This window comes from Quercus robur, chromosome 12 (assembly GCF_932294415.1).
Source record: "Quercus robur chromosome 12, dhQueRobu3.1, whole genome shotgun sequence".
NCBI classification, from domain to species: Eukaryota; Viridiplantae; Streptophyta; class Magnoliopsida; order Fagales; family Fagaceae; genus Quercus; species Quercus robur.
In genome coordinates this window covers 6,413,697-6,437,540 of record NC_065545.1, presented here as the reverse complement: position 1 = coordinate 6,437,540, position 23,844 = coordinate 6,413,697, and the positions used below count along the sequence as shown (strand labels likewise).

The 23,844-nt window shown below is 34.7% G+C and overlaps 4 protein-coding genes across 4 annotated transcripts; all 4 read left to right on the top strand.

Annotated features, from left to right (window-relative positions):
• Positions 1-399: 399 nt before the first annotated feature.
• On the top strand, positions 400-1,598 carry LOC126710054 (protein PHOSPHATE-INDUCED 1-like). The gene has a single exon (XM_050410431.1). It carries the CDS (start codon positions 570-572, stop codon positions 1,500-1,502), a length of 933 nt encoding a protein of 310 aa, XP_050266388.1. The 5' UTR covers positions 400-569; the 3' UTR covers positions 1,503-1,598.
• A 4,520-nt stretch (positions 1,599-6,118) lies between these two features.
• On the top strand, positions 6,119-7,338 carry LOC126710369 (protein PHOSPHATE-INDUCED 1-like). Its single transcript, XM_050410791.1, has one exon. It carries the CDS (start codon positions 6,209-6,211, stop codon positions 7,163-7,165), a length of 957 nt encoding a protein of 318 aa, XP_050266748.1. The 5' UTR covers positions 6,119-6,208; the 3' UTR covers positions 7,166-7,338.
• A 5,939-nt stretch (positions 7,339-13,277) lies between these two features.
• LOC126710372 (protein PHOSPHATE-INDUCED 1-like) lies at positions 13,278-14,496 on the top strand. The gene has a single exon (XM_050410797.1). The coding sequence runs from the start codon at positions 13,391-13,393 to the stop codon at positions 14,345-14,347; it is 957 nt and encodes a 318-aa protein (XP_050266754.1). The 5' UTR covers positions 13,278-13,390; the 3' UTR covers positions 14,348-14,496.
• An 8,172-nt stretch (positions 14,497-22,668) lies between these two features.
• On the top strand, positions 22,669-23,844 carry LOC126710365 (protein PHOSPHATE-INDUCED 1-like). Its single transcript, XM_050410788.1, has one exon. The coding sequence runs from the start codon at positions 22,761-22,763 to the stop codon at positions 23,715-23,717; it is 957 nt and encodes a 318-aa protein (XP_050266745.1). The 5' UTR covers positions 22,669-22,760; the 3' UTR covers positions 23,718-23,844.

The window sequence follows — 23,844 nt, the reverse complement described above, 5'->3', positions numbered from 1 at the left end:
CTCAGCCCCTTAACTTTTTACTCAGAGAAATCGGTTTCAAGATGTGAGGCTAGGTATCGTATTGGTGGGTGGGGGTGGGGGTGGGGTTTTATTTTATTTTATTGTTTTTAATTAATGTTTTCAGTTTTTTAATTAAGAAATTAAAGAAAAATAGAGTCCAAAACGGTGTATTTTGGTGAGTGGACGGTAGTAGTTAACAGAGTCTTAATAGAAGGTTGAATTGACAAAATTTAAAACTTAGAGGATTAAAATGACAAAACTAAAACTTAGAGGATTGAAATAACAAAAAGTGAAAGTTAGGAAGTTAATTTTTCATTTTAGTAAAAAATAAATGATTAATTTTAGGGATACATTTACCAGACCCAAACTATTTTCATCTCCATCTTAAATTACCTTCCCACAAAACGGTATCCATCTGGCCTATCCCACAGAAAGTTCTACATATATTTCCTCCTCACTTTTAGCACCACATCCAAATGTAGCCCATTACCGTTTCTTCTTCAGGTCTATGATCTATCTACCTTGTGTGGCTGTTTTAGACCAAATTCTGTTTAATATCTATATTTCGTATGGCCTCTTGTGTCTCAATAACCCAAATAATTTTTCTGATCGTCTTATTCACGTCTTTGTTCCTTTTCAGCTCCGCCAAACCAATCCAAACACAGCAATCACTGCTCTTCCAATACCACAATGGCCATCTTCTAACTGGGAATGTCTCCATTGATATCATATGGTACGGCAAATTCGCATCCTACCAGCAAGCTATCATCACAGATTTCATTCTCTCTCTCTCTTCTTCTACACCCACAAAAGCCCAACCCAACGTTGCCACGTGGTGGAACATCATCGAGAAATACTACAGCCTCGTTAAGCCCAAGATTTCCAAAGTCGTACCCTCGTTGGGGAACCAGATCATGGATCCGAACTACTCAATCGGCAAACGCCTGAACATGAACCAAATCGAACGGTTGGCTTCAAAAGGTAGCCAGAAACACGCCATTAACGTGGTTCTAACATCGGCTGACGTGGCAGTCCAAGGTTTCTGCCCCAAATGTGGGACCCATGGGTATTTGGAGAGTGAACTCCTTAATAAGCACAAGCACCGCCACAAATTTGCTTACATTTGGGTTGGCAATGCAGAGACTCAGTGCCCAAGCAATTGTTCGTGGCCATTTAACCTAGACATTTACGGACCCAAGACCCCACCATTGGTTGCACCCAACAACGACGTGGGTGTGGATGGCATGGTCATGAACTTGGCCAGTCTGTTGGCTGGGACGGCTACGAACACATTTGGAAATGGTTACTACCAGGGTCCGAAGGGAGAGCCACGAGAGGCTGTATCGGCTTGTCCTGGTATGTATGGTTTTGGGGCTTCTCCTGGCTTTCCTGGGAAACTCTTGGTGGATGTCAAGACCGGTGCTAGCTATAACGCATATGGTGTTAATGGAAGGAAATACTTGCTTCCCCCACTCTATGATCCATCTACCAAAACATGTTAATTCGATTGTAATTTGAGGGAATGTTGTGTGTCCATATGTTGATGTACAGTAGAATAAAATCAATATTTATACTTGGCCATAAAAATTTCATCAATATATATATATTTTTTAAATTGTCCATTATTCAATGGCCTATGGCCTAAGAGCATCCATTAATTAGACCCCATTTTTTTTTTTTTTTTGAATAAATTTGGAAGAGTTTATTGATCATTCAAAATAATACTAACACAATTTCTCATAAAAAGAAACAAAATCTTTTTTTTTTTTTTTTTTTTTGAGAATGTTAACATAATCATTTTTAAATCTTCCATACTTTTGCGAGAATTATGATCCATTAAAATAACAATAAAAAATAGACCACAAAGTTAATGAATTATTGTTTTGGAAAAAAAAGAATAAGAAGGAATTTAGTTAGTCTTACATTCCATTTGTTTTGAAGTAAAATATTATTAAACTTAAAATATTTTATATGTAAAACATTTTTAGTAAAATATTTTTAGGTGTTTGGTATGACAAGTAAATTTTTTTATAAACAAACCACATAACCAATGACTCAACATTGAAATCACGGGTGTTGGAGGCCCAGTGATTAGACCGTTGGAACTAGTAGTCAGAGTTGTGGCTCTAGCGACTGAATTGTCGATGATCACTATTGGAGCTGTATCTTCAGTAACTATACAACCAATATTGGTTGACAAAATAACATCTTCAGTAAGCAAACTTCCAGCTCTAGTTGTGGTGTGGCAGTGTCTTTGAGTGGAGTCTCCGACCACCAGACTATCGGCATCAGTCACTGGAATTGAATCTCCAACCACTGGACGTCAGGCATCAGATGTCGATGTGATGGTCTCTCTAGCCAATATTACAGTGACCTTGGGATCAAATGGGGAAGGGAAGCCGCTATTTGCTTTTAGAAAATGTTTTACCAAATTTTCAAAGTTAAAACATTTTATAATTTTTTATAAAGGATTTTACAATCAACAAAAAGTAAGTTTGACTTTATTTTACATGCAATACAACAAATTGAAAATTGGAAAAAATTTTCTAGTAAAAATTTTACTTTAAAAAAAATAAAGGGTTAAATACATACAACTATCAACTTTTAATTTGCATTGATTCTTTTTCTTCTTACCATGTTAGATCATCATCCTCCGGAGTGAGTGATGGGTGGCTTATAGCATATATACCATCCACACTAACAAGATTCTTAAAAAAATAACCAACAACAGCAACAAATCATCACCACAAAAAAAGGGCCGACTCTCAAGCTAGGCCATAGAGACCTTAACGGAAAAGAGCCCAAAAATTTAGATTAATACTTCATCCATCCCAATTTGTTGATTATATTTAGAAAACTCAACTTTTTAAGAGAACATATCTTTTTTTTTTAAAGAAAAAGAAAAAAAAAATCATTACTCATGATTGATTTTTTACAAAAACTTTGAGACTTTATATAATTTTTTGTAAGTCTTTCACATGCATTGAAGATTGTCAACTTTAGCCATCCACTCTCTCTCTCTCCCTAAAATCAAAATTTAGAAGAGTGGATTAATTTTGCAACTCACAAAACAATAAGAATGGATATTAAACGAAAAAAATTATAATTGATTTTAAATTTAAAAAACTTTACTTAAATTATCATTTTAGGCCTAAACAGTATCGAGCTAGCCCGAACACAAACCCATGGGTATAACTGCTATAACACTATAACTACAAGGGAGATATAGGTAAAATTAGAAAACCTAGTGGGGGATGATAATCATGATAAGCCAAGAAGTGATAAAACAAACATTCCAAATGTAAGAGTGTTGTTGTCGTCAACTCTGCCGTGGCCTTCTAAGACAAAATCATTGCATTATCTATATACTTGAGGGCAAGATTGCCTCTGCCTCCACTAGCGAAATGCCAATCTCGCACATGCGATATATCATAGCAATGGCTACAAAGATGGCCCTTGAGACCATGTGCGTCATGTGGCTGTGAGTTTTTGTTGTGAAGATCATGGCTTCCGATTTTGGATCAAATTGAGGTGTGCATGCATTTGACCAGTGAGATTTGCTTTGATTTATTTATTGATTTGATAGAAAAAGTAGATTTGATTTGGTAACAGAAAGAAATCAAGATGTGTTTGGATTAGTAAGACCTATGAAATCAAGATGTGTTTGGGTCACCACTTAAATGGTTGGAACCAGTTACTTCAGAATCAAACCACAAATAAATGTGCTTTTATACTAATAAATGGTCGTGTCTAATACAAAAATTTCGCATTCCGATTAAAGAGAGGTGATTAAAATAAGAAAGATTACAACTGATTCGAACCAAGCAAAATGGTAAAAGTTCATGATTGATTCATCAAGTTTTACTTTCAACACAAGTCAAGCTCAACGCCAAGCAAGATAACATGTTTATCATTTTTTTTCATTTTCATACCAAATAAGTTAGAACTTACTAACGAGTTCTTTGATTAACTCAATCGTTCTCCAAATAAATTAAATATCACGATTAAAAAAAATTACTCTTGCAAATATATGATACTCTAATTATAACAAAATTATAGTTAGGAGTATTAGAATTTAATTAGATAGAAATTTGCTTATGAAAATTAGAAAATTAGATTCACTGCTGTTATTTTGATAAAAATTATACCTAAGTTTCACTATGTATAATAATTTGTTTACCATTGAACATAATTGCAAATTTAGACAATTGTTATATATATATATATGTATGTATACACACGTGTATAACATAAAAAGAATGAGACTATAAATAATCAAATTGAGTTTCATACTTATGAACTAGGATAAAAATATTATTATTGTAGGGATGATAAACCCAGTGGTGCATATCTATGCATATATTGGGCTGGGGGCCCAATTTGAGAACATTAAGTAGTCCAAGAACGGGTAAATACTGTTATGGGAGTTCGTGTTAGTAAGTGAAGAGGTGAGGTCTGGTTATAAGAGTCCGAGAAGGCGGTCCGAGAATAAATGTCTCCTAGGCTAAGCAAAGCCAAGGTACAAAGGTATGGTCTGCCACCTAGAAGCAATGTTTTAGGAGATTCTATTGATAAGGATATGTATCATGAAAGCACAGGACAAAGGAAAGTTATGAATATTTAAGAAAAAGCTGCTACCATCGCATTGAATGCTCTGTAGCTAACTTTCTGGATGTATTAATGAAGAAGTGATACATGAACAGTAATTTACAGCCTTATAACTATCCTCCAAAGACTTCAGAAATGTGCTGATGGGACAAAGATCAACTCCAACCATCTGAGCTACACGTGGAAGGTAGAAATGAAAGAAGGAAGGTAGTATAAAACAGGAAGAAGACCGTGAGAGAGAGGGATCAGAGAATGGAGAGAGAAATATTGTAACAATAAGAACTGTACTTGTAATCAAATTGAAGAATTATATACAAGAACTAACTTCCTCGAACAATGCTGAGGATGATTTTCTCTAGATAAAATCATTTTGTGTTTACTTTATTGTCATTTAAATCCACTATAATTGCTACCCAACTCATTAGAACTTAGCTTTTGAACCCACTCTCTACAAATTTATTGTATTGGGCTCTTTAGACCTGGATCCTTTTACCTTTTTGGAATTAAGACTCAAATTGCGTCCTTACAATTATATTTAAATTTAATTCAATATTCAAGCCTAAAGTTGATTTTGCACTTAACCTGTTTTATAAAGGAATTAAAAAAAAAAATAGTTTTAATCTATAACATTCGCTCCTGATGATTGCTTTTTTTATTATCGGACCAAAATACCAATTGATTTTTTTGGTGCAGGAGAAATTAAAAACTCAAATCTCTTATTCGATTACAAGAAATCTTAATCCGGTGTTGGAGACCAGTGCCTTGCTTTCATTCTTTCTTTCCCCATTTTCAATGCTTAGGCGGGCAAGCATAAATAGGCTTTTTCAGTTAGGGCATAGTCACAATTAGAATTGACACACAGAAAAAGCCTTTACTCAATCATTAATTAGTGGGCTGACTTTACCGCTAGCCTTATGAGTTAAGACTATAGGGATCCGATCGAAGTCCCATTTAAGCTAGCTTAAAAAACTATTTTATTTTTTTGTTGTTTGGTTTTTTAGGTTGAACAAGAGCCATTAAGTTTTTGTTCGTTACGCAAGTTTAAACACATATTTTTAGTTTTTAAACAATATTATATATATTTTTATACACTTTTTTACTAACAAGTATTTTCAAAAAAACTAAAAACTATTGTTTAAACACATGTATTAAACTGGGCTTAAAGTTTACAACCTTAGAAATAAAACATTAATAATAACAGCTGAAAGTCTTATTCAGCCAAAAAAAAAAAAAAAAAAACAGCTGAAAGTCTTGACCAGACTCACCAGAGGCACTAAACTTTATACTAATCTGTCCTAATTGAATTGGGCTGTCAAAATTGTCTCACTCTCCTTAGCTGGCCTAAAGCTGTAATGTTATTGACATTTTTATTACCTAAAGTTGACTTCTCTGAAAGCAAGATCATTAAATAAAACAACGCGTTAGCAAAGATGGGATCTTACTGGCTTACTGCAACTATTCCTCCCCTTCCTTGTAGTTTCTCACCCGCACTATATATAAGATTATATTCCACCCACAATTCTTGCACTCCTCAAAGCATTCTCAGTTTCATACTCTCATCTTAGTGACCCTTACACAGTTTATAATCTGCAAATTTATCATGGCCTCTTTGGTTCCCACCTATCTTTTGCTACAATTAGTTCTGGTCATCTCTTTCTTCCAATTCAACTTAGCAGCAAGAAGGCTTGCTGATTCAGCTGAATCTCAACAACCTTTACTCTTCCAATACCACAATGGTGCTCTTCTCACTGGAAAAATCTCCATTAATCTAATCTGGTATGGCAAATTCAAGCCCACACAAAGAGCTATTATCTCAGATTTCATTACCTCCCTTTCTACTTCCACACCCACAACAGCCCAACCCTCTGTTGCCACCTGGTGGAAAACCACAGATAAATACTACCACCTAGTCAACTCTAAGATGCCCTCCACTCTTGTTCTCTCAATGGGTACACAGATCATTGATGAGACTTACTCCTTAGGCAAATCACTCTCAAATCAGCAAATAGAAGAGTTGGCATCAAAGGGTGCCCAGAAAAATGCTATCAATGTGGTTTTGACATCCGATGATGTGGCAGTTGAGGGCTTTTGTATGAGCAAGTGTGGAACCCATGGATCTCTAAAGGGTGCATCTGTTCAAGGCAAAAGCTACAAGTTTGCTTACATTTGGGTTGGCAATTCAGAGACTCAATGCCCAGGTCAATGCGCTTGGCCATTCCACCAGCCCATCTATGGACCCCAAAGCCCACCCCTGGTTGCACCGAATAACGATGTGGGTTTGGACGGCATGGTCATGAACCTGGCTAGCCTATTGGCTGGTACAACTACCAACCCATTTGGAAATGGCTACTTCCAAGGACCAAAGGACGCGCCATTAGAGGCTGCATCGGCTTGTCCTGGTGTGTATGGCAAGGGGGCTTACCCTGGCTATGCTGGGGACCTCTTGGTTGACCCAACAACAGGTGCTAGCTATAATGCAAATGGTGGCAATGGAAGGAAATACTTGCTTCCAGCTCTTTTTGACCCGTCTACCAAATCTTGTTCTACTCTAGTTTGAGGGATGATTTTGAAACGTTCCTACAAGTTAATGTATAATGCAGTACATTAGACAATAGGCTCAAGAAAGAGATTAATTCTTTTTTTTTCTTTGATGGGAGAGATTAATTCTTTGATTCATTTATTTATTGTAATATTTTTAAAATGATGAAAATGCTACATCTTTTTATAACATGTGCTCTAACTTGTGGTTCTTTTTATTTAATGTATTGATATTTACCATATAAAAGAAATTAAAGGTAAAATTCCCACTGTACCATCCATAAAAACTTTATTGAATCTAAACATTCAAAGCAAATCAAGCTCAATACATTATTTGGCATAAGGTGATAAATTTTAGATTTTTTTTTCATATTTAAATATTATTGTAAGGACTCAGTTTGTGACGATCCCAAACTGGTATTTGGTTCGTACGTTAAAGACTCAAACAATAAATTTGTAGAGAGTGGGTTAAAAAGCTAGGCCTTGGTCACCGGACGGTTGTTAGTCATGGTGTTCATAGTAATCGCACAAGGGTGAATCGCGCTTGCCCAAGAAGATTTTTTCCTTGGCACGGCATGGGAGGCTCTAGTTCTTGGTCCCCCCTCCGATGAGCTTTATCTTCTTCTCCTTTTTTTTTTTTTTTTTTTTTTTTTTTTTGGCACATGAATTTTTACATTATATAGCCCCTCTCAGTTGATCCTGACCTTCCATCTGTTGATCAAACAGGTAACCACTCGAGTGCCTGCCCCATCAGCCGCCTCCCCCCACTTTCTGTTAGTTGCAATAACTGAAGCCACACTATTCAGGGGTCTTTTCCCATCAATGTGGCTAGGACATTTGTTGGCGCATTCAATGCGGAGGTGACGTCTTTTCCTTGAACCATTCCTACAATGCACTCTTGTGCGAGTCCCATTCCAATCGCCTTTTCTTCTGAGAGCGCTTTGGAGACTGCCTTTGATGACGTGTCGTTATTCCTTTTTAGTTCTCGGGATGCCGAGGACAGGGTCATTTTCGGCTGCATCTCTAGACCATTTGGACTTTCGCTACTTGTCCTCGGCAGCTACTCTCCTCGGCGCGGGCCTTGGGCCCTAATGGAAAGTGGGCTGGGACCACAAATTCTCTGGCCCCACAATTATTTATTCAAATTTTTATATGCTTTTGTTTAAAAACCGTTCTTCTTACTTTACAAAATTGTTTATATAGTTTTCGTATTTAAATTATTTGGAACATTCATAACAAACTTCAAACTTTTTTTATTTATTTAAATTAAGGGTTTCAATTGTGTTGAGTTTGTATTGACTCAATATTTTGAAGTCTTCTTGAAGATGGGAAAAGAATGCAAAATTCATATACATTATTTTTATTTTTTTAAAATAATTGTGATTCTACAATTTTGGGTATTTTTGTACAATAAGTGTGGGCTTAGGGCCTAGGGCTTTAGCCGATAATGATTTGAAGGAATACCCAATATGATAGTTTTGAAACAATATTATGAAATGATGAGTAGTCTTGGTTTGAATTATTTCAATATTAAGAAATTACTTCGTTTGTGTTGATTATGCAAAACTTGAGAATATAACAAAGAATCAATTGGAAATTTGGTTCATTTTATAGGGCATTTTTCTCACTGAATACTCATGAATTTTAACCATTGGGTGCTTTGCCACTTGAGGATCGAGGGGCCTGGCCCCTCAAATTTTTTGAAAAAAAATTAAGGAAATATATATATTTTTGGAATTATCCTAACTAATTTGAAAATTTTTAAAGAACATTATCATTTTGGCCCTCCATACCTGAGATTATACCTATATACACACACACACACATATTTAAGAAAGTGTAAAAATCTTATAAAAAAAGTCTAAAAATAATTATAACTTTCATTTAAATAGAATACAATCCAATTAGTGATAAATATATACGTCAAACAATTATAATAATTCAATATTCACCATTTTTAAAATGAACACATAGGTCACTCTATAAGTATAAGTGCTTGTGGGATGTGGGGGGTAAGTGTTAGAGTTCAAGTTTCTAGAGAGAGTTTCACACACATATACACTTAGATTAGACTAGAGTAGAATTTCTATATTGTATTAAAAAAAAAAAAAATAACACATAGTTATTTTAACAATTACCTCAACAAATAAAAAGAAAAAATTTCTAATTTTCATTGCAACACATCTAGGATTTACTTTTACAACAGCAGTAGAAAAATTGAAATGTCATAGGCTTTGTTGAATGCTCTCTCAGTGTTTGCCTTCTTCTTAGTTCTTTCCTTTGGACTGCTGCGGTTTTGTGATTTGCAATTTAAAAAGTAAAACCTAATAAAGCTTCTGTGTGAGTGTAACTAGACTAGACAAGAAAAGAAAGACAAGCTTGAGCCTTGAAGCTTCTGTGTAGGCCTTTACCCTATTAGCACAATGCCCCTGACCGGCTGACGACTTTCCCAATTTTCATTATTTCCCAGGTAGTTTACTTTATTTTTCATTTGTTTTCTTTTGTTTTACCTTATAATATATTATTTGTTAATATAAGAGCATCCACATCAACTGTGACATAATTTATGCCATTTTACCACATCAAATACCTACTTTATTATTTTATCACATTATTTTGCAACATCCCATTTATCAGATGTTTTATCATTCAACTATATACATTAAAATAATATTTACTATACATTAAAATAATATAAACAATACAATAAAATAATATATCTAACATAATAAATAACAACCACAACATTGCTGCCCCCGCCACCACCACCACCGTGGCAGCCACAATCCATTGCAAAACAAAAAACTGAAAACAAAACCACCACCACAACCACCGTCATCAACAACCCACCACAAAACCCATTAAAACACACTTAACCAAACCCAGAAAACACAGCAACTCAAACCTAGAAAACACAACCAAAACCCACTAGCACTGCCAACCCAAAGCCACGAATCCACTTGCACCGGCAACCAAAACCCACTAGCATTGACAACCCATGATTCCGATCTCACCTCAACGTCGATGCCCACGATCGTGACGAACACTCCGATCTCACCTCAACGTCGATTCCGATCTCACCTCAATGTCGATGCCCACGTCGATTCCAATCCCATGATCGTGACGAACACTCTGGCGGCGGACCTCGCCCTCACGAACCTCGCTTACTGCTCGCACGCAGATCTTCATGGCTTCACCGTCCCTGGCACCAAGCTCTACCTCGCCTCCATTGCCGATTCCTTTGTTCTTTCTGGGTTTGTGATGATTCCATTTCTGGGTTTTGTTTTGAACTGGGAATTGGATTTGAGGATTTTTGGGTTTGATTTTTGGATTTGAAGAAAGAAGATTTTTGGGTTTGATTTGAGGAAAGAACACCGGTTGGGGAGAGAAAAAACCAATTAAAGAAGTGAGAGGAGAGAGAAAAGCCGAATAAAAAAATAATAAATTTTATACCACATTTCGTTCGTACGGTGGTAAATTTGTGATGCTACTATTCAATGTTGCATAATTTATAAAATTTGGAACATCTGATAAATGAGGTTTTTCGGTGTTTGATTTGGCAAATATTTGGCACATTTACCACATCTAGTGTGGATGCTCTAATAATCGTTATATTATATACCATAGTACATTATAAATGTATTTAATTAAAATATACTACTATATTAACATGTATTTAGTAATTGTTTATTATATTTAATATTACTATATTAACATTTACTTAATTTGTATATTGATTATTAAATTGTATTTTACATTACTATTTTAGATTTTATATTCCAAAAAAAAAAAATTATATATAATCCTCTCAAAGATAAATTCCTAACTCCACCATTGATTATCCAGTATCACATAACAAATATTTAGGGACTCATTTGATATATATCACATATTTCTTATTTTACCAAAAAAGACTTTATCAGTTGAGGATTTAATTTATTAATTTTTGAAATCTCATTGTTTAATTAATTACTTTTGAAACCACTGTTACATAGGGTGAGTTTGATTCAGCTTTTTGTAAAAGTGCATAATGAAAAAGTAGAGTTTTGTTAAAAGTGCATAATGAAAAAGTGGAGTTTCAAAAAGCTGAGTGTTTGATAAAAGCTGAATGTTAGGTAAAAACTGTTAAAAAGTGCATAATGAAAAAACTGAGTGTTTGGTCAGCACTTATAAAAGTGGTAGTTTGAGGAGTAAATTACCAAAAAGGACAATGTGTATATAAGAGAATTTATTTCATACTTTTTTTAAAAATTTTTTTTTTTATGTGAGTTTGTTTCATACTTAAATTAACTACTTCATTATACTTAAATCAATTTTTCTCTTTCTAAAAAAATTATTTTTTTCTCACCAATATTAGCTAATAATAATCTACCACTTAAGATTTATTATGAAAGTATTATGAAAATATTGTGATAAAAATTTATACTGATTTTAATTTTAACATACCATTAAAATTATTTTTTTCTCTTTCTAAAAAAATTATTTTTTTTTCACTAATATTAGCTAATAATAACCTACCTTAAAATTTATTGTGAAAATATTGTAATAGCATTTCTTTTTTTCTCTCTTTTTTTCTCTCCACACACGTGGCTCTCCTCACTTTTTTTTTTTCCCCCTCTCTTTTTTTTCTCCTCCACCCACGTACCCACACTCTTTTTCTTTTTTTTTTTCCTCCTTTCCTCTTTAATTCATTTCTTTATACCACTTACTCTTTAGTCCAGAACGTTCCACCACAGCTCTCCTTCTTCTTCTTTTTTTTCCTTTTTGTTTTTTCCTCCTTTCCTCTTTAATTCATTTCATACCACTTCCTCTTCAGTCCAGAATGTTCCACCACAACTCTCCTTCTTCTTTTTTATTTTTATTTTTTTTCCTCTTAGCACTTCAAAAAGAACGGAGGATTTTTTTTTTCCTCAGTCCTTTTCTTTCCAGAATTATTTTTTTTCATTCGTTCGTTTCACAGTGAGCTGAACCAAACTCACCCAACTCATCCAACTCCAGAGTAAATCTGTATCCTTTTCTTTCCAGAATTTTTTTTTTCCGTCCTTTTCGTTCGTTCCTTTTCTTGTCAGATCGGCTTCTATTCCGAAAACGGCAATGGCGGGGACTGTTTTGGTGCCGGTCGCTTTGATGATTGCGTTCCCGGCGTGTTCTAAGAGCCACCGGAACTCATCCGTCCTCTTGGAGAGACTCTTCAACTTCTCCACCGGAACTCATCCACCGCAAGATGGGTACAAACTCCATTTGAAAGATTTTGCTACATTCTGATTTTTTTTTTTTTTTTTTTTTTTTTTTTTTTTTTTTTGCATTTTGAGGAATCCTAATTTGCAAGGGATTGGGTTTTTTTTTTTTCCTTAGCTGATTTGGGAATTTGTTATAGATTTTTTTGTGTTTGGATTTGGAAATTTTTTGGGAGAGCTGAGAGATGAGATGAGAACTGATGATTTATCAAGGATAATTTTGTAATTTTTGGAAGAGTCCAACGGATCAAAATCAAAACGCGCATAAGTTTTTGTTTATGGACCTCCAGAGCTCCATAAACTCAAACGCGCGTTTCCTCACGAATATAAAACGCAACTTTTTAGAAAAAGTTGCGTTTTATACTTACCAAACACTATTTTCGGGTTGGCTTTTTTGAAAACGCGCGTTTTGGGCTGAAAATGCTGAAACAAATGGGCACATATAAATTAAAGATTTTTTTTTAAAAAAAAAACTATAGAAACGAAGAAAAAAGTCGGCCATATATAATATATCTAAAATAACATGCACAATATTAGGACGTTTAATCCATTCCTTCCTCATATAAGTCTAGAAGCACTAAATTTTGTGTGCTCTCCCATCCTCGTTGCACAGTAGACTCTAAATTGTCCTATTCCCTTAGTTGGGCTACACCTGTTATGTTATTGACTTTTAAAAAAAAATAAAATAAAATAAATTGAGAGACTGTATATTATTGACTAGAAAGTGGATTCGGCTGAAACTTTAAAGTGAAGCAAAAAAACAGGTTGCGCACAAATTGATTAAAAAACAACGCGTTATCACTCTGGCATCTCACTGCCACTACTCAATCCCTTGAACCCCTTCCGTGTAGTTTCTCACCCACACTTTTTGGGCACTATATATATCTACTCACATTTCTTCATCTCCACAATCCCAGCTCCACATTGTATTCTCAGCTCCTTTTACTTTGTCAATTGGTTCTCAACTTCTAATCTTTAGTACTTACTAAACAGCTCAAAAATTCATCATGGCTTCTTTAGTTTCCACACATCTATTACTACAGCTAGTGCTAGTATTCTCTTTCTTCCATTTCAACCTGGCAGCAAGGAGACTTGCTGATTCAGCTGAAACCCAACAACCTTTGCTCTTCCAATACCACAATGGTCCTCTTCTCACTGGAAAAATCTCCATTAATCTCATCTGGTATGGCAAATTCAAGCCCTCTCAAAGAGCTATTATCTCAGATTTCATTGCCTCCCTTTCTACTTCCACACCCACAAAAGCCCAACCCTCTGTTGCAACCTGGTGGAAAACCACAGATAAATACTACCAACTCAGCAACTCAAAGAAGCCATCCACTCTTGTACTCTCAATGGGTACCCAGATCATTGATGAGACTTACTCCTTAGGCAAATCACTCTCAAATCAGCAAATAGAACAGTTGGCATCAAAAGGTGCCCAAGCAAATGCCATCAACGTAGTTCTGACATCAGATGACGTGGTAGTTGAAGGTTTTTGTATGAGCAAGTGTGGAACCCATGGATCTCTAACGGGTGCATCTGTTCAAGGCAAAAGCAACAAATTTGCTTACATTTGGGTTGGTAATTCGGAGACTCAATGCCCAGGCCAATGCGCGTGGCCATTCCACCAGCCCATCTATGGACCCCAGAGCCCACCCCTGGTTGCCCCCAACAACGATGTGGGTCTGGATGGTATGGTCATCAACCTTGCTAGCCTCTTGGCTGGTACAACTACAAACCCATTTGGAAATGGCTACTTCCAAGGACCAAAGGATGCACCATTAGAGGCTGCATCTGCTTGTCCTGGTGTGCATGGCAAGGGGGCTTACCCTGGTTATGCTGGGGAGCTTTTGGTTGACCCTGCGACTGGTGCTAGCTATAATGCAAATGGTGCTAATGGAAGGAAATACTTGGTCCCAGCACTCTTTGACCCATCTACCCAAACATGTTCAACTCTAGTATGAGTCTGAGGAATGAACATGTAATGTGCCCACACGTTAATGTATAGTGCAGTATTTTAGACAATAGACTCGAGAAAGAGATTAATTCTTTGATTCATTTATTTATTGTATTATGGTTAATTAATGAAAATTCTACAACTTTTATTATCATATGCTCAAACTTGCGGTTCTTCTTCTTCCTTTTTCTTACCATATAAAAGAAAATTTCCCTTTGTATCCTATAACTTTGGGGTCCTCTCCTCTTTTTTTTTGGTGAAAAGGAAATTTAATTCAAAGTCTACGTTAAGAAACATCTCTCCAGCGTCATCATATAACTGGTACAAAATATAAAAAGAAGGATGTGAATACAAAATAAAACTTGCACTGATGGAAGATCCTTCTGGGCCAAAAGGTCCGTGTATTGATTTTTTTTTCAAATTAGTTGAGGTGGACGTGAGTCTCCTCAAAAAACTGGAGGAGAGATCTGCAATTAATGATCAACGTACTACATAGGTGAGATGAATTGGATGAAGAATAACCATGGGAGGTGAGAAGGGACCACTACTTTTGCATTAATCTAGATGTAGAGCTTTCTAATGTTAAGATTTCAAACCAAGTCAAAACCATTACGAAGACCCCAGAGTTTAGCAGCCATGGAGTGGCTGTGGCCAGTACTTCTAGAAAAACTCCCAATCCAAGAGCCCTTGCTAGCCCTAATAAGCCCACCAGCATTAGCTATACTATAGGATTGCCACATACAGAACCATCCATGTTTAGTTTGAAGAAGCCCATGAGAGGGAGTTACCAACTAATGGGGATGCTATCATTGTGAGCACTCATATCTTTGATAGGTAAGGAGAAGAAGAGGTCGATCTTCTTTGTGGTCATTTTTAATATATTGATATAGAATGAATTCTAACTCAATTCAAAGGCAAACACAATATATATTATAGTGGTTTAGAAAAAGGTCATGAAATTATGATTGGTCTTGTTTTGAGTTATTTTAATATTAAATCGAGCTTGAGAACACAAAACGAAAATAATGGAGCATTTGGGGGGAATACTCTAGAATGTTTTTACATAAAACAAGCTAAGAATCTACTCCATATGCTAATCCTTGGGTGACAACAAGGTCCAAGCTTTCTAAGATGGGAAGGATTCCTAAGCTGTTACAAAATGAAGTCCATCTAGTAGTAAAATGAGTCATGGATATCCTGTATGACATAGTATATATTTATTGCTCATTGGATACTCATAGAATTGATGATGCAATAAATCAATTGTAAATACCGCATTTTATACTCCTTACGACTCTGGCCCCCATTCCCCAATGATGTTGGAATTCTAAAGCCCAAGATTAGTTTAGGGTTTGATCAGATTGAAATTGACTTGAGGAACGTGTTTTTGGAAAAATATAACTTTTTTATAAACTAAATAAATCTAATTTTGGAAAATTAAGGCCAAGAAACCCTAGCATTATTCTTTATCGCTATCACGAGGCCTTAAACCAATTTATTTAGGACTCCAATAAGTGCTCTTAGATGATTGAATTATTCTTTTATAGCCAAGTACCAAGAACCTTGTAACTTAATTGACATATGCTGGAGTTTCCAACGAAAACATTGAAGGTTCAACTTCCCCACTTTTAACTATCTATATCCAAAATAATAATAAAAATATATATTTTTTAAAGTGTCATAGTAAGACCATTAGCAACTAGAGAGAACCATCTCATACAGTGGCGAAGCCAGAATTTTAGTTCGGGGAGCAAAATTAAATTGAAATTATTAATAAATATTTATAACAAAATAAATAGATAATTGTAAACTAGTGTAATTGTCATGATTTTGTCTTTTTTTGAAAAAGAGATCCCTCTTCTCTTTCCAATGTCACTAAACCAGTTTGGCATTCTTAAATGCATTCCTTCTTTTCATCGAAAGATGATCCTGAAGAGAGACATGTGAGGGATGATAAACTAGTTTGCTTACACAATTTAATATATTGTGAAAACTATTGTGTTTCTTACCATGTAAATAAATTAAATAAAAAAAATAAAAGGCAAAAGTATTATGAGTCTGTGAAAGTATATTAGTGAGAAAGTGAAAAGGCGGGACAAGCTAAAGTTAAAAGTTCTTTTGACTTGTCGACTTTGCTGTGTCCAAATCAACAATAAAAAAAATAAAAAGGCTTTGACATGTCAGGGAACTCCTTGTTCACTTTGTTACGATACGATGTTCTTTTGCTTTTTTGGGTAAGACTGTCAGTTTTTGGTTCCTTTTACTGAGTGGTTTTGTTTTTTTTTCCCATTTTAATGAATTAGAGGAGCAAACTTTTCTCATATGCCTATAACTAAGAAAGTTTTAGAGGAGTCGGGGGGGAGCTGTCCCCCTCGACCCCTCTGGCTCCGCCCCTGATCTCATATGGTTTGCAAATTTATGCAATGGCAAACTAATAATAAATGATAATAAAAAACACATCCAAAACACATTACATTATTCTAATGAACCATCATAGAAGAAATGAGTGGACTGGTCTAAAAAATTAAATTTTTTTAGAGCAAGCTTTGATGAAAGTTCTTTACTGTATCAAATTACAAATTTTTAGCTCTAATGCTCCAAAACCAAGAACGGAACTTCCATTCACCAATTACCACTATGCTTGTTACGTAATATATCCCAGAATTACACAGCTTTACCATCATTAAAAAATCCTTTATGGCCTGTTTGGATGTTAAAAAAAGGAGGGAGAGTAGAGTAGAGGAAGGGAGAGTAATTTAATTACCTTGTTTGGAAGTTTTTTAAGGAATAAGGGGGAGGGCTTTGGTGGGGTTTCAACTACCTCTAACCTCTAATTTTTAATTCTCCCAAATTGAAGAGATTTGGAGGGAGAGTAGAGTAAATAATTATTAAAGATATAAATTACCTAATTTACCCTTATTATATTAACAAAATTACAATGTTTTGTAACATAAAAAAAAAATCTTTAACCCACAAGCTCTCTTAGCCACAAATTTCTCTCAAGCTCTCTCAGCTTTGTAACCCACAAATTTCTTTCAAGCTCTCTTAGCTTTGTAACCCACAAATTCTCACTCTCTCTCTCTCTCTCTCTCTCTCTCTCTCATGACTTCTTCACTCTTGGACTGTCTTTCACTCTTCTCTCTCATGCCTAGCATTCTGTCACAAAGGTAAACTCTGTTTTAATTTTTGTTTCATGGGTTTCTTTTAAGTTGAATCAAATAACTATGTTCTTAAAATTGTGATTTTATTGGGTAATTTTTATTAATTGTGATTTTATGGGGTAATAACATGTTATTTGTGGGTGGGTTCCGGATCTGAGGGCTTTTTTTTTTAAAAAAAATTTTAAAGTTTCAAAGTATTGCTCATAACGTGTTTGATAAAGTGCTTGAGTGAGTCTAGATTGTGAACTTGCATAAACTTGTAGCCCCAACCAAAATGGTACTCTCTTAGCTTTGTGATGTTCAAGTTTGAACTGGAAAATGGATTTGATTTATGTTTTTGGCATTTGGGTTTTGAGAAAACTGTTAGCTTTTAGCTTGAAATTGTGTTTGCTTTCATTTTTCTCTGTTGTTTGGTTGCTGAGAAAATAATAAAGGAGAATTTTTGTTTATTTTGTTGTTGTTTATATGATGTTATTATGCTTACCCATATGCTGGTTTAGTTTGAATCTGATGATTTTTTCCTGTTTGGATATTATTATATATTTATATCGTTTTTTTGAAAATATTTGATTTGAAATCAGCTTAAGCAAACCAATTGAAACAGATGGTTTAAGTACCTTAGAGGCTTTGAATCCTATTAAAGATTTTTTGGGTTGTTTATATTTTGTTGGAATTTTTAATTGCTGAAGTAATATTAAAAGAAAATAGCTTAATCTTGTTTGAACAATAGTATTATAGATGATTGTCTTCTTTTTACCCAGAAGACAATGGTTTAAGGTTTATATGTTTCGATGTGTTGTGATAGTGTGTATTGGAGTATAGGGTGGTTCTGTTTGTAATGGTATGGAGATCCTATAATCTTGGTCATGCTATGTTGGGTGGTAACTAAAGTTGTGATTCCAATTGGGTTGATATGAATAGGTTTAACCAATTTTTTGGGATGTGTACATTTTGCTTTTGAAAATGTCGATGCAACTTAAGAGTGGTAGTACTTGTGCATTGCTTTATGGGTCTACTTTGTAGTTTAATATCCTAGGCTGCTGTTTTATTTTCCTATTTTTGTGAATGCATGTGTTGCAGTGGCTGATATTTTACATTGGTCCAAAAGGAAAAGTTTATCATGAAAACATGCATTAATGTACAAGAAGATGGACTGCTTTGATTGATTCCTTTCGATTTTCTGCATGCAGGGTGTTGCTAATCATGTTTGTCTTGGTCTCATTCCAACAAGTGAGGGTAGCTGGGTCATTGTTGTAAGGGCATTAAGGTAACTGCTAATACTCTGTATATGGTTCCATTCAATCACTTGTTTTTTTGTTTTGTTTTGTGGTCCAAAATGTCTTCAGCTTCCAGGAAATGTTTAAGACTGCATTATTTCCAATTTTTGTTATTTACCTTTCAAAATTTTTAAAATTTCTAAGTATCCTTTCATTGCATTGTTTCTTGTTGCTGTTTCATTTAGTAGTTTGAAACATCTCAAATGTCCAGGAAATGTTTCAAATTTTGAACAACCTCAGTGTTAAAACTTCCATTCCTGGCTTAGGTTTTGTTTCCAAATATACATTAATTTCCATGAGATTCTTTCTTATCCAAGGCATGTGGACTGGAATTTTAAAGTTTCAAATGAGGACATGGAACAAATTATGGAAGCAATTCAGGATGTTGCTTTAGCAATGAGAGAAGGAAATTCAGCACTTAGAGAAGGAAATTTAATTTTTAAGAGGAGCTTGGCACGTCTTCCCATTCCTGAGCAAGTCGTGTTCCATCTCTTGGATGAAATAGGAATTGATTCTAGATTGCGAATGAGGCCTTATCTCTATCTTATTAAGAATCTAGATATGTTGAGAGCTTTTATTGGCTATCTAGTGGAGAAGCACAGGGAGCTATTGTTCACAATGATGTCTAATCCTTAAATTTCTCTAACAGTTAGACAAGTAAATGTTCCAAAACAATTTCAGCTTCTAAAAACCTTTTCAATTGATCATTGAAATGTAAACTCTTGAGATTAATTTTTCTTTGGCACCAACTTGTGTTTATTTTTAGTTTTGCTCTCTAAAACAAGTTTGTTAGTAGTTACAGATATGGTCATAGCTTGTGTTAGTGCAACCCACTATTCCATTTCCTCATGTTGTGGAGGTCTTATAAGACTAGTTGTTTATGCTTTTTTTTTTTTTTTTTTTTCTCAAATAATGTTCAGTGATAATGAAGTTTAGACTATAAAAGTATTGTAGGTTAATATAGACAGTTTCATCATCTAAAACAATTTTATCCCTGTGCACATTGAAAACTTTTTTGTATTTATCAAGCTAAACAACAGTGGAAGAATGAAAGTGAAAGAACAGAAGGAAGAAAGCTAGAGAATTCTGAGTAAAACTTGTATTTCAGCCCCTGGTTTAATCTTGTTTGTAAATGATTAGGCTCTCTTTCTTGGCCTGATTTGGACTTGCCTTAGTTGCTGGACCACTTGAATCTTGATATTTTTTATTGAAAGTTTTAGACCTTGTTCTATTAAAAAAAAAAAAAACACTCAAAATTCAATATTTTGTTGATTTTTTTAGTAAACGAACAAACCAAACATTTTTTTTTTCTTATTTTAATTATTATCAATTAAGGATGGTTTTTTTTTTTAGTATAATAAAAAAGCAGAAAAAATATTTAATCATAGACCAATGTTGATTATTTAATTCCCATTAAAAAAAAATTATCAAAAAAAAAATATTGCATGCTATAGTCATAATTATTTAATCTAACAAATTAATCATAGACCAATGTTGCAAGTCCATTTTCAAATAGGGGTAAATTTGTCTATTTAAATCATTTCCTCTCATCTCCTTCCTAATTTTTAAAACATCCAAATAAGTGGAATGACTAATTACTCTCTCCCCCTTTACTAATTTTAAAAACATTCAAACAAGGTAGAAGTGAATCATTTCCTTCTACTCTCCTCCCCCCTCCTCCCTCTCTAAACTTCCAAACAGGCCATTAGTCAAATAAGAACCACTATAGAGATGGATTTCATTAAAGTGGGAAAACCTAAATTCAATTGAATCCACAAACCAAAAATGCACACACCAAACCGATCAACGTAGTTTGTTCCAATTTTTGTAGGTGTAACCGAAAAACTAAGAAATCGCGTAGTGGAAATTAAACAAAATTACAAAGTAACTCTCTTTTAATGCTAAACTAAGATGATCTAGATTAGTAATTGCAAAATTAAATCCTTTGTGTGCCTGTGAATGGAAACTTTATTTGATAATTAAGTCCAAGACATGACTTGTAAACAAATTCACCACTTAACTAATAATCTCACCCCTAACACTCCGTTTGTTTTAACGTAAAATATTTTCACATTTTACAGTGTTTGTTTTGCAATAAAATATTTGGTCAAAAGTAAAATATTTTCAGTCAACCAAATCAACTTAAGCAAATTTGTGTAAAATATTTTACATTTAATGCTCCCTCTCAGTCCCAATACCCCTCTCATACTCTCTCCCTCTTATGCTCTTTCTCCCACTCAATTTTCTCTCCACAACCCAGCCCCCTTTGATCCCTCTCTCCCACAGTCCCACCCATTAATGGCTCCACCTTCTTCAGCAACACCTAGCGGGGTAGTTTCTCCAAGATAGAAGAAGATGGTAGAAACTCAGCATCATTTTGTGATCTTCTAAGGCTTTACCAGCATAGAGACCATTCAACGTTCAATACTTCCACAGCATTATTAATTGTATGCCATAAAAAAATTATATTGGATCTCCAATTTGAAGGTTCTTTCGTGATCTGGGTTTATTGGCAAATCTATGTTTTTTTCTTGCAAATTTGTGCTTGGGAAAATCTGGTTTTTATTTTCGGAGCTAATTTGAGTTTGGGTTTGATTCATGGTTGTGTTTTTTTTTTTTTTATTAAAATTTGAGAATTTTAGTTTAAGTAGGTGAGAATTTTGAGTTTGCGTGGTGATTTTTTTTTTTTTTTTTTTTTTTTTTTTTTTTTTTTTTTTTTTTTTCATTTTACAATGTAGAAACACTAGAACTTGAGTAATTTCCAATACATTACCAAACATTGTAAAATGAAAATATTTTACATTTGAAAATATTTTACTCTGAAACAAACAGAGAATAGTTATAATCTCACCCCTAAGGCCCTAAGATGCAGTTAAGCGTATATATTTGGAATTGCAATGTAATTATAATTAAGATTTAATACGAGTTGAGCATTTAATTTGTTGCCTTTTGAAAACCCAAAGTTTAAAATATGATTTCGTAAAATAAAATTAAAAAAAAGGAAAAAAAAAGTTAAATATATATATCATGGGGAAAATATCCTCATAGAGTTTGGCTTACTTCCAGTATTTTTTTAACTGGAGGTGTCATTATATTTTAAATACACAATAGTAAGTGGTAGTGGGTTTTAATCTCCACATTTTATTTTGTTAGTAGGTGATGTGTCAATTTTTCATTAAAATAAAAAGAGATTCCAGTTAAAAAAGTACTAGAGCTCATCATCAAATACTCTTTTACATTCATTATATGGATTTTACTAATGTGTGCTCTAAGAAAACACAATAATTAATCATTTTTGGAAATATTTTTTCGAGAATTGAAAAAGTATTGATAGCTTTTTCAATTCTAGAGAAAATGTTTCCAAAAATGGATGGCTTAATGTGTGCCCTTCGGGCACACATTAACCGGACCCTCATTATATTACATAAATATCTATAATTGAGGAGAAAAATATTGACATTTTATAAAGTGGAAAAATATAAAAATGAATGTAAAAGAATGGATATAAAAAAAAAGGGGTAAAGTATCATTAATTAGACTATATATCCTATATGTATATTAACATGAACCATCGTAGGACGTTCAATTCCTTCCTTCCTCATATAAGTCTAGACCAGAAGCACTAAATCTTTCCCATTCGGTCACCTTGCTGGCTACCACCTGTTTATGATATTGACTTGAAAGTGGATTCGGCTGAAACTTGAAAGCGAGGCTAGAAAAAGAGGACGCACACAAAGTAATTAAAAAACAACGCGGTTAATCAATTATCATGCTGGCATCTCACTGCCACTATTCAAATCCCTTGAGTGAGTCACCTACCGTGTAGTTTCTCACGCACACTTTTTGGGCACTATATATATCTTCTCACAATTCTTCTTCTCAACAATCCCAGTTCCACATTGTATTCTCAGCTTCTTTTACTTTCTCAATTAGTTCTCAACTTCTAATCTTTAGTACTTACTAAACCGCTCAAAAATTCATCATGGCTTATTTAGTTTCCACACATCTATTACTACAGCTAGTTCTTGTATTCTCTTTCTTCCATTTCAACTTGGCAGCAAGGAGACTCGCTGATTCAGCTGAAACCCAACAACCTTTACTCTTCCAATACCATAATGGTCCTCTTCTCACTGGAAAAATCTCCATTAATCTCATCTGGTATGGCAAATTCAAGCCCTCACAAAGAGCTATTATCTCAGATTTCATTGCCTCTCTTTCTACTTCCACACCCACAAAAGCTCAACCATCTGTTGCAACCTGGTGGAAAACCACAGATAAATACTACCACCTAGTCAACTCTAAGAAGCCCTCCACTCTTGGTCTCTCAATGGGTACGCAGATCATTGATGAGACTTACTCCTTAGGAAAATCACTCTCAAATCAGCAAATAGAGGAGTTGGCATCAAAGGGTGTCCAGAAAAATGCTATCAACGTGGTTTTGACATCAAATGATGTGGCAGTTGAAGGCTTTTGTATGAGCAAGTGTGGAACCCATGGATCTCTAAAGGGTGAATCTGTTCAAGGCAATAGCTACAAGTTTGCTTACATTTGGGTTGGCAATTCGGAGACTCAATGCCCAGGCCAATGCGCGTGGCCATTCCACCAGCCCATCTATGGACCCCAGAACCCACCCCTGGTTGCACCCAATAACGATGTGGGTCTGGATGGTATGGTCATCAACCTGGCTAGTCTCTTAGCTGGTACAACTACCAACCCATTTGGAAATGGCTTCTTCCAAGGACCAAAGGACGCACCATTAGAGGCTGCATCAGCTTGTCCTGGTGTGTATGGCAAGGGGGCTTACCCTGGTTATGCTGGGGAGCTTTTGGTGGACCCTGCGACAGGTGCTAGCTATAATGCAAATGGTGCTAATGGAAGGAAATACTTGGTCCCAGCCCTCTTTGACCCATCTACCCAAACATGTTCAACTCTTGCATGAGGAATGAGCATGTAATGTATATAGTGCAGTATATTAGACAGTAGACTCAAGAAAGAGATTAATTATTTTATTCATTTATTTATTGTATTATGGTTAAATAATGAAGAAGCTAAATCTTTTTATATTA

Bases quoted from the DNA above. Each gene is read 5' to 3' on its own strand.
- LOC126710054 (XM_050410431.1), top strand. From the start codon at position 570: ATGGCCTCTTGTGTCTCAATAACCCAAATAATTTTTCTGATCGTCTTA.
- LOC126710365 (XM_050410788.1), top strand. From the start codon at position 22,761: ATGGCTTATTTAGTTTCCACACATCTATTACTACAGCTAGTTCTTGTA.
- LOC126710369 (XM_050410791.1), top strand. From the start codon at position 6,209: ATGGCCTCTTTGGTTCCCACCTATCTTTTGCTACAATTAGTTCTGGTC.
- LOC126710372 (XM_050410797.1), top strand. From the start codon at position 13,391: ATGGCTTCTTTAGTTTCCACACATCTATTACTACAGCTAGTGCTAGTA.